Source organism: Takifugu flavidus, unplaced genomic scaffold (genome assembly GCF_003711565.1).
Source record: "Takifugu flavidus isolate HTHZ2018 unplaced genomic scaffold, ASM371156v2 ctg301, whole genome shotgun sequence".
In the NCBI taxonomy this organism is placed as follows: domain Eukaryota; kingdom Metazoa; phylum Chordata; class Actinopteri; order Tetraodontiformes; family Tetraodontidae; genus Takifugu; species Takifugu flavidus.
Genome location: NW_026621940.1, coordinates 1 through 12514, shown reverse-complemented (window position 1 = coordinate 12514; position 12514 = coordinate 1). Strand labels below are relative to the sequence as shown.

At 45.4% G+C, this 12514-nt stretch overlaps 1 protein-coding gene across 12 annotated transcripts in view; it reads right to left on the bottom strand.

Annotated features, from left to right (window-relative positions):
* Nucleotides 1–8437, bottom strand: part of LOC130520198 (ribonuclease inhibitor-like) — a 50743-nt gene extending 42306 nt beyond the window's left edge. For 5 of the 12 annotated variants that reach the window (XM_057023869.1, XM_057023873.1, XM_057023871.1 and 2 more), the window contains exons 1-5: nucleotides 7986–8198; nucleotides 6927–7028; nucleotides 6543–6655; nucleotides 4622–6442; nucleotides 3518–3694 (exon numbers count right to left, since the gene is read on the bottom strand). In XM_057023869.1, coding sequence (XP_056879849.1) covers nucleotides 4698–6442; nucleotides 6543–6655; nucleotides 6927–7027 — 1959 coding nt within the window. In that variant the 5' untranslated portion in view covers nucleotide 7028; nucleotides 7986–8198 and the 3' untranslated portion in view covers nucleotides 3518–3694; nucleotides 4622–4697. Of the gene's footprint in view, nucleotides 1–851; nucleotides 1026–1230; nucleotides 1405–3234; nucleotides 3408–3517; nucleotides 3695–4621; nucleotides 6443–6542; nucleotides 6656–6926; nucleotides 7029–7985; nucleotides 8201–8409 lie in introns of those variants that run through there. The other 7 variants (XM_057023884.1, XM_057023886.1, XM_057023885.1 and 4 more) reach the window with 4 other exon arrangements.
* Nucleotides 8438–12514: the final 4077 nt, after the last annotated feature.

Genomic DNA, 12514 nt, shown 5'->3' with positions numbered 1-12514 from the left:
AAAATAATTAGTGTCCCTTGACATTTTCAAGCCAAGACGGGATGGAACATTCTCAAGTCATATTCCGCTGTAGTGAAACATTTAATAAAGCAATTTTTCATCAAAAAATGGATCAAAGCTACTTTTTATCTTTGTAAATATTCTTTTACTGAGATTCTGTCGCCTGGTGAGGAACAGACGGTTCTGAAGAAACAATTTTAAGTGTGTGTGTGTGGGGGGGGGGGGGGGGGGGGGGGATCAGTGAAGATTGATTGATTTGTTTTTACACATTTATGTTGTAATTATTTTAAGATGATCATATTGGACCCCTACTGAAAAAAATTCTTATTTCCAAAAATTTCATATATCAAACCGCACAGTAGAAATTACGTTAAAAAAATGTATCCATCAGCCTTACGGCTGGGGGCTAGGGTGGATACATTTTCCGAGTTAGGGTGCTCGCTTGTACTTTTCGCAGTGCATTGTGGGATACACTGAGTGCACTACATAGGGTAGAGCGATGCTCACTAACAATTCGGACACTATTGCAAAATGGCGTCCACACTATTGACTGCACTATGTAGGGTACGGGGGGGGTGGGGGGTTCAGAAACAGCCAACCTGTCTTAGATGACTTCCTGTCTCCCTCACCATCTCCCTCCTCGTTGGCTGGTGTCTACCAGGCACCCTCACCTAGTTTTGTCTAATTTTGGTTCCATCTGTGGGCTTTTTCATTGTCCTTAAATCAGTTTATCATGAATAAGTGGTCCCCGTGTGGCCCTCCCTCCTGAAGGAACTGGGCACAACACACACACTCAGAAAGTGTGAGGACCCTCGGATGGAACAATGGACATTTTTGAGAATGGTGTTTACCTCAGAGTTTCCAGTCGGCAGTTTGGAAAGTGGAGAAAACCACAGAGCAGCTTCACTCCTGAATCCTTCAGCCGGTTCCGACTCAGGTCCAGTTCTCTGAGATGGGAGGGATTGGACCTCAGCGCCGAGGCCAGAGAGCCACAGCTGATCTTTGATAACCTGCAGTTAATCAATCTGAAAAATGCAGGATAAGGTTATACGGTGCAGGTCTGCATGTTATCTGCGTCAGTACTAAACCTACGTTAGTTCTTAGTTGGGTCAGACCTGAATTCACGATATTCCAGGAATTTTTTTAATGTGGTGCATCACAGCAGTGTTGAGAACAGCCTCACTTCACCATCTTAGCAGCTGGTATATAGGTAGAAAAATGAAGACTGACCTGAGCCACTCCAGTTTACAGTTTGGACTCTCCAGTCCAGAACAGAGCCGCTTCACTCCTGAATCCTGCAACGGGTTGTCGCTCAGGTCCAGAACCCTCAGATGGGAGCGGTTGGACTTCAGAGCTGAGGCCACAGAATCACAGCTGGTCTCTGATAAACTGCAGTCCTTTAGTCTAAAATAACAATTATTTTGAGAGAAGACAAATAAAAATCAACATGTACCAGAGCAAAACACAGCTTACAAGCAACAAACCTCTGGTCCTGCACCGGCTTATCTGCCGTATGTTCCTATTTTGGGTTCTTTCAGGGCGGTCAGACAAGATCTACACCGTATGTAAAGTGTGTGTGGGTCAAAATACCTTCCAAGTTTGTGAGACCACATTTCTCAATAGCACTCAACTCTTGTCAGGAGTTGGGACAAAGCGACCCACTCCTGATAGCTTGTGGGCGATGCTGCAGCGACCCTGCAATCCCTACACTCTCTGGTGAAACCAAATCAAAGGTTTTAGACACTGCTGGATGCTGGAAGGGTGGCTATAGTCTGGACGCATAGTTCCCCTGACTGCACATTTCTCCAACAATGATTGGCAGCTGGTGTCACTTGTTCTCCAGATGAGAGAAGGAAAGAGAGCCCCCCCACAGTGTGTTTGATTGCCCCACTGCAAGCTCAATGCTGCCAGAAAACATTGCAGGAGCATCAATTCCCCTCAGGGCATCAACAAGGAGCTCAGGAAAAGGTGCAGCTGCCACCTACTAGAGACAAGCACACTGAGCTGAGATTCAAAGCCCTCTCCTCCCAAGAGAAGAGCTTGTTTGTTGGAGGCTCTTCTGGGCGATACCTGGTGCCACAGCTCCAGCTCAGCCCATCTCTGGAGCTGAGGTGGAGCTTAGCAAGTTTCATGGTTCTCCACCACTTCCTCTCGCTGAGGACCTTCTCAGCTGGTGGTTTCTGCTCCACCTTCCAAGTTGAGCAGGTGATACTTCTGCATTCCTGCCACCAGTGTCTCTGCAGAAAGAGTCTTCTCTACTGTTTTATATTAGATTGTAGAAAATTAGGATTTTTGGTTGATGTCTTAGATGTTGTTGACTAAGAGCAGGTTTTTCTTTAATAACATAGAGAGATTCGATGAGAAGAGCAAATGTATTATTTTATGAGCTACTTCCACTACTATTATATACAAATACTTCCATATTGTCTTAGATTGCAAGCTGCATTTATTGCATCGTTCATAGAAAGTCATATTTGTGAGGAGAAAAACTCAAATAAGGTCATTTTCTTTAATGACCATTACAAAAGAAGGAGGCGATGAACAAACAGATTTATCTAAAAATGTGTGAAAACTTATGGATGGAAACCTTTTTAAAATGGTTGCATTGTGTAGAATCGGTGTAGAATCAACTTGTTGACTTCTGATTTGGACTCCAATGGAAGTGAGGTGCAACAATTGTGGATGCTGAAAGCTTCAGATCTTCATGAAGGTTTCTGTGGTTGGACTGACCTGCTGCCCCTTTAAGAGGGAGGCAGGTTTGGGCTTCTGGCTGGAATGAAGCCACCTCAGATGAGAATGACTGCAGGCTTTCGGTACCAAGGTTTAACAGGGTGCTCACTTCACACTTGGGCTTTTCTCTTTTTTGGGATGGCTTTTCTCAGGAGAGAAGGGGCATGGCACACTGCAGCAGCTTTCTTTTTGGGGTTTGCTAGTTTTCCTTCTGATCTTTAAAAGACAGGAAGAACCATTTTTGATTGGTCTGAATGTTTGGGCGGTTTTGTGGCCAGCCTAAAATAAAACAAGACAAATCTACAACTGATACTTCCTTTCTAGTCATTGATGACCATCCTCACATGGGACAGATTTCCACAACCAATTTAATACTGCAAATCTGTCCTGTGTGGTCTTTTTTCTGAGAACTGTAACACTACGTTTATAACAAAGATCAAACATGGAAACAGTTATTGTCTAACTAGTTACACCTGGGAAAGTACTGGATCATCTCTGACTGACCTGAGAGTCTCCAGCTTACAGAGAGGATCCTGGAGAGCACCACAGAGCAGCTTCACTCCTGGATCCTTCAGCTGGTCTGACTCAGGTCCAGAACCCTCAGATGGGAGGGATTGGACCTCAGCGCCGAGGCCAGAGAGCCACAGCTGATCTCTGATAAACTGCAGCCACTCAGCCTGGAAAAGGAATAAATGGGGCAAATAAAAACACATTTCTAAATCTGAAAATGAAGAGAAAAGCAGAAAATGTAAAGAAATTTAGAAAAGACCAACAGAGGCCTCCTGACCTGAGCGTCTCCAGTCTGCAGTTTGGATGCATCATTGCAGAAGACAGTAACTTTACTCCAGCATCTGCCAGGTTTAGGTTCCATCTTAAGCTCAGCTCCCGTAGATGAGAAGGGTTTGACGTCATTGCTGAGGCCACAACTTCCCAATGACTCGTTGAAAGAACATCACCAGACAGTCTGTTGTGTATGAAACAAAAATAGTGAGTCAAACTTTGGGATTTCTCATCAACTTATCTGAGAATCTACCTCAACACAAATGTAGCTCATTTCCTGGAAAAGCTAAATTCAACACCGTAGAGCAACAGTTTGAACGACCATCAGATCTGAAATGCAACTGAATTATTCTCAACATTTGTCTTATTTTAGAACAGCTCATAATTACTCAATATTTAAAATGATTGTAGCAAATGGTTTAAAGAAACGTGCATCTTTTTATCTGTCTATCGGCTCTTTGGATATTTTGCATTTCATCCAATTTGTACGATGGTGCGTCAAGTCTTAATTCAGCGATCCGATCGATGACATCAGAGTCTCTGGTTGCATCGATTGCCCTCAGCTTCTGTTATATCTGCCTGTTTCCCTTCAAATCATTTTCACTGCACCTTTTGTTGCTAGTGATGAAGTTGCCACCTAACGGGTGTGGAAAGGCTCAAACAACTTTGTGGGTCACATAAAGGCTCCAAACGGAACCGCCACAAAGACCTAAAACACCCATTTAAACCAACGAGGCCGGCTGTTTTTACGTTGAACAAATGAAGCAAAATAGTCACGTGTCATTAGTTAAAATGTGTTTTTCTGTCGTTAGAATACGATGTATACAAACAAACAAAAGTGATTTAATGACATGACAGTAATTTCATGATAGTCAGTTAACTTGTGGCTCCTATTATTCCTGCTTTATGTTGGTTTGTCTGGATTGACCTTTGAACTTATATCCAGCCAGTGTTGAACATTTCTGGATGAATTGTTGTTGTTTTTAATTTATGGACGCTGCAATGGAGATAAAGAATTGAAGGAATGACCACTGGAGGGGGTATTGCTACCTGACATGATCCACTCGCTTGATTTAAACGCCGATGTCCGGCCCCAAAAATCTTTACTTACTCGGCCTTCCTGCAGTTCCTCACAGCTGGAATCAGGCGACGTCGTCCCTCATCTGAGGTGTTGTACTGCTGCAGGTTCAGCTCATCCAGAACCTCCTCTGACATCTGCAGCAGGTAGGCCAGAGCTGAACAGTGGATCTCTGACAGTCCCTCTGTGATTTCTCCCCTGACTTCAGGAACTCTTGGATCTCCTGATGGACTGACTGATCCTTCATCTCCATCAGACAGTGGAAGATGTTGATGCTTCTGTCTGGGGAGAATTCATCACTGTTCTCCTCCTTCAGGTTGTTGAGGACCTTCTGGATGGTTTTTGGGTGGCTGCTCCTCTGATCCAACAGTCCACCCAAGATCCTCTGATTGGACTCCAGAGAGAGACCATGAAGGAAGCGAACAAACAAGTCCAGGTGGCCATTTTCACTTTTGAGAGATTTCATTAGTGCTCTCCTGAGGAAGTCATCAAGAGATGTGACTGGATCGTAATTTGTGTACAACCCAACAAACCAGGAAAAGGGGATTGCTTTCGAATAATTTGGGAAAGATTCCATAATCTTTTCATTCCTGGAGTAACAGTGGAACATGTAGACGGCAGCCAGAAACTCCTGAATGCTCAGATGAACAAAGCAGTAGACTGATTTCTGGAAGATCACACTCTCTCTCTTGAAGATCTCTGTACAAACTCCTGAGTACACCGACACCTCGGAGACGTCCAGTCCACATCGCTCCAGGTCTTCTGAGTAGAACATGATGTTTCCTTTCTCCAGATGTTCAAACGCCAGCCGACCCAACTTCAGAAGGAGTTCTTTGTCAGCCTCAGTCAGTTCCTCTGGTCTCTGCTTTCCTCCATACTTCTGCTTCTTCCTCTTTATCTGAACCCTCAGGAAGTGTGAGTAGAGGTCAGTCAGGGTTTTGGGCAGCTCTCCTCTCTGGTCTCTGGTCATCATGTCCTCCAGAACTATAGCAGTGATCCAGCAGAAAACTGGGATCAGACACATGATGTGGAGGCTCCTGGAGGCCTTGATGTGTGAGATGATTCTCTTGGACAGATCTTCATCACTGAACCTCCTCCTGAAGTACTCCTCCTTCTGGGAGTCAGTGAAGCCTCGTACTTCTGTGATCCTGTCAACACACGAGGGAGGAATCTGATGGGCTGCTGCAGGTCTGGAGGTGATCCAGATGAGAGCTGAGGGAAGCAGGTTCCCCTGGATGAGGTTCACCAGGAGCACGCCAACGGATGATACTTGTGTGACATCAGAGATGAGCTGATGCTTGTTGAAACCCAGTGAAAATCTGCTTTCATCCAGGCCATCAAAGATGAACAGAAGTTTCCAGACAGTCAGATCTTCTGCTCTGATCTTCTGTAATGTTGGATGGAAAACATGAAGCAGTGAGAGAAGACTGTGCTGCTCATCTCTGATCAAGTTCAGCTCCCTGCATGAGAGCGGAAGCACCAGACTGATGTCTTGGTTCTCCAAACCTTCTGCCCAGTCCAGACTGAACTTCTGCACTGAGAAGGTTTTTCCAACGCCGGCGACACCGTTGGTCAGAACCACTCTGATGTGTCTCTGTTGCTCAGATAAGACTTTGAAGATGTCCTGGCACTTGATTGGAGTGTCCTGGATGTTCTTCTTGGAGGTTCTCTCAAGCTGTCTCACCTCATGTTGTGTGTCCACCTCCTCACTTTGTCCCTCAGTGATGTAGAGCTCAGTGTAGATCTTGTTCAGCAGGGTTCCACTTCCTGCTTCATGAGTTCCTTCAGTCACATGTTCACATCTTCTCTTCAGACTCATCTTATGACCTTCTATCACCTCCTGCAGATCACTTCCTGAACATAAGTAAACCAATGATTTCCATCTAAAATAAATCATCAACACAACTACAAATTCATGACATCACAAATTAAATCTCATATTGAACAGTTTTACTTTGTTTGGGCTTCATTTCAGCATCTCCAGATCTGCTTCCAGATTGTGAACAAGAGGACTCTCCTGGTGGAGCTGACTGGTCCCAGTTTGATAGGATGTGCTCCCCCCTCTCACTATGAAACACATCTCTATTAGTCCTTTGATTTATAGGATGAAAGAACCTGATCAAGACTCAATATTGTTCCAGCATTTATGTCTGAATTCATCTTTCAGTTTTAAACATGATTCTTGTTTCTAATCAACAATATTCACATTAAGTCTGTAACTATATGACTGTCTGAGGTTTAAGTGTTAAACATCTCCAATAATAAACTCACAACCTGCTGCTGTTAATGTGACTAACAGCTGCCACACAAACACATCATCACGCTTTAGTTTTCTTACATTTCCTCTGAACTTCTGAAGTTTATTATATCATGTTTGGACCGGTCACTCTTCAGGGACACCCAGCTGGGCACTGTGGACTCTGCTCTGTCCTCGTCCATCCTGAGGAAACATCAGAAATAGTGATGAGACTGTGATGAAGGTAAATAATCTGGAGAGGTTGGAGTTAAATAATCCCAATTCACTGCATTTTTATCAAACAGGAACATTTCTAATCCATTCTGGATAACAACTGAATCAATAAATCAATGATGTCTCTGTATCATTTTCATGTTTTCAGAGTTTAAGCTGCTTTTTTAACTGTTCCCTGCAGTGAGAAAAGAACTGGCTCCTTTTCCAGCCCCTCATCCTGCAGCACTGAATGTGCTCTAAAGTTCTTTCCAGAGCAAACGTCTCTGCACTTGCAGCAACATGTTGTAGTCATGGATCCGTGAGGAGAACCGGATACAGGAAACGCCCCCACTTTGATCCCAAAACCCAACTGGTGGCCAACGGTGGTCCGGCAACGACGGGGACGCTGGTCCATCGGGCCCACAACACTGGTTTTCCACAGGCCAACATGGTGAAAGGACTGTCTTCAGCTCAGCCACTAAATTATCTGGTGCTACATAAACATACTAGTCAGGACTTTTTAACTTCCCTCCTTTGTTCCCCTCTTCAATTATTTCTATGATCCAAGTCCTCAAAGATCACTGCTCTATTTAAAATAGATGAAAGAAATGACACCCACTCCTGCATTTCTTTCACAGTGGTTCCACAACATAGAACAATAAACCACTGTGAGAAAACGTGCAACATGAACCAAAATCCTGTTGGTGTCCTGTGATCCTGGGTGGATTTAGTTATTTAGTTTATTGTCTTATATTGGTCCGGCTGAGAGATGCTAACTTGCCCACGATTAGATGTTGTTTGACAGGTAATACCAAAATATCCAGCTGTAACCTGGACTGTTGAACAGCTCTAATAACTCTAAGAGCTTTTCACCTGTCACAAAAAAGTTTTAAAATGTTGTTAATACCTGTTAAGACTCTCTAACAACGTTAACAGCATAATACTCACTTTACACTCACCTTGTCGCTCTTCCTGCTTCGTCTGAACAGAATACTTTCACTTTTAAAACCTAATCAGCAGCTTTATGGCGTATATATTACTACCATTAAAGCATTCTGGGAGGGTTTAAAGTTCAAAGTTCTTTTAGGATCAGTAGCAAAGAGCAGAAAAATAAACTAAACTTCACTTAGAAAGACTATTCAACTATAACTAAAGCCAGACTATAAGAAAGTTAAATAAGACCTCTTCATTTATAATGTATAACGATGTTTTGTGCTAAAACTAAATATGAAGTCTTGTTGAATTTTCTTAAGCCAAGATTTCTTCAGCTCTATGCAGCTCTTCAATAGTAACAAAAATGTTTTCAAATCTTGATTTTATCTCCAAACACAACTGTCAATTCTTTTCAATAATGCTCTTCGTTTCCACTCACCTTGTCGGTCTTCAGTCTTCCTGCTCAGTCTGAACAGAAAACTTTTACCTTTCCTTTTTCCTCTGTTAATGAATGAATGAGTTGTAAAAGCAGCATATTTCTGCAGCCCTGGAGTCCAGGAGGAGCAGCAGAGGTCAGAATGTGTCGGAGCGCGTTTAACTATTGTCTGCAGTTCCACGCGTGTCCACCGGGTGGCGGTAAAGCACCACATGATATTTCTCCTTTTTGGAACTTCTTCAGCTGCGTTGAGCTTTAAATCTTCACCTGTCGCTCCCTTTAAGCTCTAAACTTTGCGGTTCGGTGTGTAGTTTGTTGGTTTACATATTTCTGATGAATTCTGATGACGACTGAAACTGTCAATGGCCAATAGAAAGTTCGTCCATTGTTCTACTGCGTCACACATTTTCATTATTTATTGTCATTTTGGGGTCTAAACTGGACCAGTTCTGTGAGCTGTTTTGCTTTTTCTGTGCACCAGATGTTCCAGGCAGGTTCCATCATCGGACACAGACGGAGACAGGTCACGTGACAACAGTCAGCCTTTAGTTCTTTATTACAGGAGGATCTGGTTTATATACAGACACGTATCTGCAAAATACTAAAAAGTCTATGAACCCAAAGTACTAAAAAGTCTACATCCACGCACACGCGTGTATTAAGTGTTTATACACACGTGTGCGCGTACGTGCACACTGTATATTCATCTAATAACTGTTAGTTTCTAAAACAGCAAAGTAGAGTCACTGAGGCACGGCTTCACCTCCTTTACACCGAGGTTTCCCTGAGCAGGTGTGATGAACTGTTGCAGAAGGAAAAGCATGGAACATGTTAATAACCGGACACAACAACACTCAGGTTTATTGTCTGACGGCATCAGTGTCTCTGGTTGCATCTGTCTGAGGAGCATTGTGAAACCAGGAGCAGTGTAAATGAGGGGGGGGGGGGCAGTGAGTGGATGCTGCATTCATCAAACACACAATAGTCAGAAGAGAAGAAGGAAGAACAGAAGCCCGTGTTCCTCAGTGTTGGTGTGGAGACGCCTGTTTGGAGGAGCAGGAAGCAGGCTGGACTCTTCCAGCTGGCTTTAATGCCACTTCTCTTCTGAGAACCTCCCAGCAGCTTTCTCTCCACCATCTTTTTACGCTGAAGCTTTTTGATCATTTCAGGTCAGATGTTCTTGGACTGAGGTTAAACATGTTTGTTCTTGTGCTCGGAGCGAACCGACGATCCTCTAAAGTCAGGCATCCTAAAGGTGGATGTTTTCTGAGGCCTGGAGGCTTTAAAGTGGCGCTTTTACCCACTTGTCCTTGTTCTGTTGGAAACTTGATCCAAAAACCTTTTCTGGAGCTTCATGTTCTGCTTTTTTGAAGGAATGAAATGGTTTCATCAGCGCTGCCGGGGGCTGAGCAGGCTTCATAGATCTGAAGCTCTGAGATCCTTTAAAGATCTCCTGGAATCAGCAGATGGGGGTTTGATCAAAAACTGTAAGAATCAGTCAAGCTATCAAATCTTGACTCAGTCCAAGCGTGAACCAGTCCATCCAGAGCTGATTATGGCTCAGCCAGGAGGAAAGCACGGCCTGGGGGGGTTCATATGGAGCAGGCACACTCTGGCTCTATTGCTACTGAAAACAGCCCTTCAGCACAGCAGCCTGGAATACAGTTCTGGAGAACACCTGTTCCCAACAGAACCTGTTTAAAACGGGACCAGGAAAGATGCCCGGCGTGACCACGACCACGGGGAGAGAGGGGGGGGGGGGCAGAGACAGGCGGTAACGCCGCTGCCCACCGATTCACCTGGAAACAACAAAAACCCCAGCAGCTTGGACCCAATATGGCAGCGTGTTCCTCAAAAACGCTCCTCAAACTCTCCCCACAGCTTCATTGCTAAACAGGATTTGGGCTTTTTTGTCCGTGCTAAATGGAAAGTGTTTGTTCTTTGGTGGTCCAACAGGACCACGATTTGGATGGATGGATGATTTGATGTTATTGAGAATAAAAACAGCTGAAAATGGAAGCGGAGATGTTTCAGAGCACCAGAGCTCAGAAAGAGTTTCTAATCAAACACCGCCTGTTGGGAATGATGAATGGATGAATTTTTATTTAATTTAGACTAATTTAGACTAATTTTAACATCCTTTATGCCAGTTCCATAGAGCGTGCGTGCACGAGGCAAAGATGCACAAAGGAAACTTGAGCCACTTTCCCAGCTGCCAGACCCTGAAAGAGAAGCTCTCTACCAGCGTGTTCCCGAGCACAGTTTGCTGATTAAATTTGTCTTTTGTGCCTCTTGAAAATTAAAAATGACTGACAGAGCCATAAGAAACTATTGCTTTATTTATCTGATCATATTGTAATATATTTGTTAGGTTTTCAGTTGCCCGCAGGCACCCGGTCGCCCGTCAGAACCACCTGAGTCGCCCACCGGCCTGTTCTAAAAATAGCTCAAATAGCACCACTGACCAATGAGCTGCATCTCATTTATTTTGTTTGCTATTCTTGTTTAAATCACACTTACACATAAACTGGAAATAACAATATATTAAAAAAAAACTTTAAAAAATGCTTAATATAAATGAACTATGACCTAGTATAGTTCAAAGGTCAGTATGATGCGCATGACCAAAACGTAGCGTCTACGCAGATCGCTACGACCAAACAGCCTAGCGGGCGCAGCCAAAACGAGATGACTGACCCATAAAATGATGGCAGAAAAAAGAAAGAAGACGGATCATTTTCACCACGAGAGTTTCTTTCTCCACAAGAGAAGAACTTCTCACACTACTGCCCCTAAAGACAACTACGAGGGGAGTTGACATATATAACGAGGGGAGTTGACACATAACGAGGGGAGTTGACATATATAACGAGGTGAGTTGACATATATAACGAGGTGAGTTGACATATATAATGAGGGGAGTTGACACATATAATGAGGGGAGTTGACACATATAATGAGGGGAGTTGACACATATAACGAGGGGAGTTGACATATATAACGCGGTGAAGGAGTTTTTGGTGGAGAAAAAAGTGCCGCTGGAAAAGCTGGTATCAGTGACTACAGACGGGGCTCCTGCTATGAGCGGCCCACTACAGACGGGGCTCCCGCTACGAGCGGCTCAGTACAGACGGGGCTCCCGCTACGAGCGGCCCACTACAGACGGGGCTCCCGCTGTGAGCGGCCCACTACAGACGGGGCTATGAGCGGCCCACTACAGACGGGGCTCCTGCTGTGAGCGGCCCACTACAGACGGGGCTCCCGCTGTGAGCGGCCCACTACAGACGGGGCTCCCGCTATGAGCGGCCCACTACAGACCGGGCCCCCCCTATGAGCGGCCCACTACAGACGGGGCTCCCGCTGTGAGCGGCCCACTACAGACCGGGCCCCCCCTATGAGCGGCCCACTACAGACGGGGCTCCCGCTATGAGCGGCCCACTACAGACCGGGCCCCCCCTATGAGCGGCCCACTACAGACGGGGCTCCCGCTATGAGCGGCCCACTACAGACCGGGCCCCCCCTATGAGCGGCCCACTACAGACGGGGCTCCCGTTATGAGCGGCCCACTACAGACGGGGCTCCCGCTACAGACGGGGCTCCCGCAGTGAGCGGCCCACTACAGACGGGGCTCCCGCTGTGAGCGGCCGACTACAGACGGGGCTCCTGCTGTGAGCGGCCCACTACAGACGGGGCTCCTGCTGTGAGCGGCCCACTACAGACGGGGCTCCCGCTGTGAGCGGCCCACTACAGACGGGGCTCCTGCTGTCTGTAGGCCTCATGTGCCAGAGTGATGGGCTTTGAGCACGTGATGACTCCTGTGGTGAAGATCATCAACAGCATCCGCTCCAGAGCGAAACAGCTCAGAACATTCAAGGTTCTGTTGGAGGAGCTGCCAGCTGAATATGGTGACCTGCTGCTACACACAGAAATCCGATGGCTCAGCAGGGGACGGATTTTGCTTCCTTTTTTGTCACTTTTGAGTGAAATAAAAGAGTTCATGCAGTCCAGAGGGGAAGACGCCGCGCTGCTGGATTGATTGATTGATTGTTTGATTGATTGATTGAGTACTTTATTGATCCCTTTAGGGGGTGTCCATCAGGGAAATTAG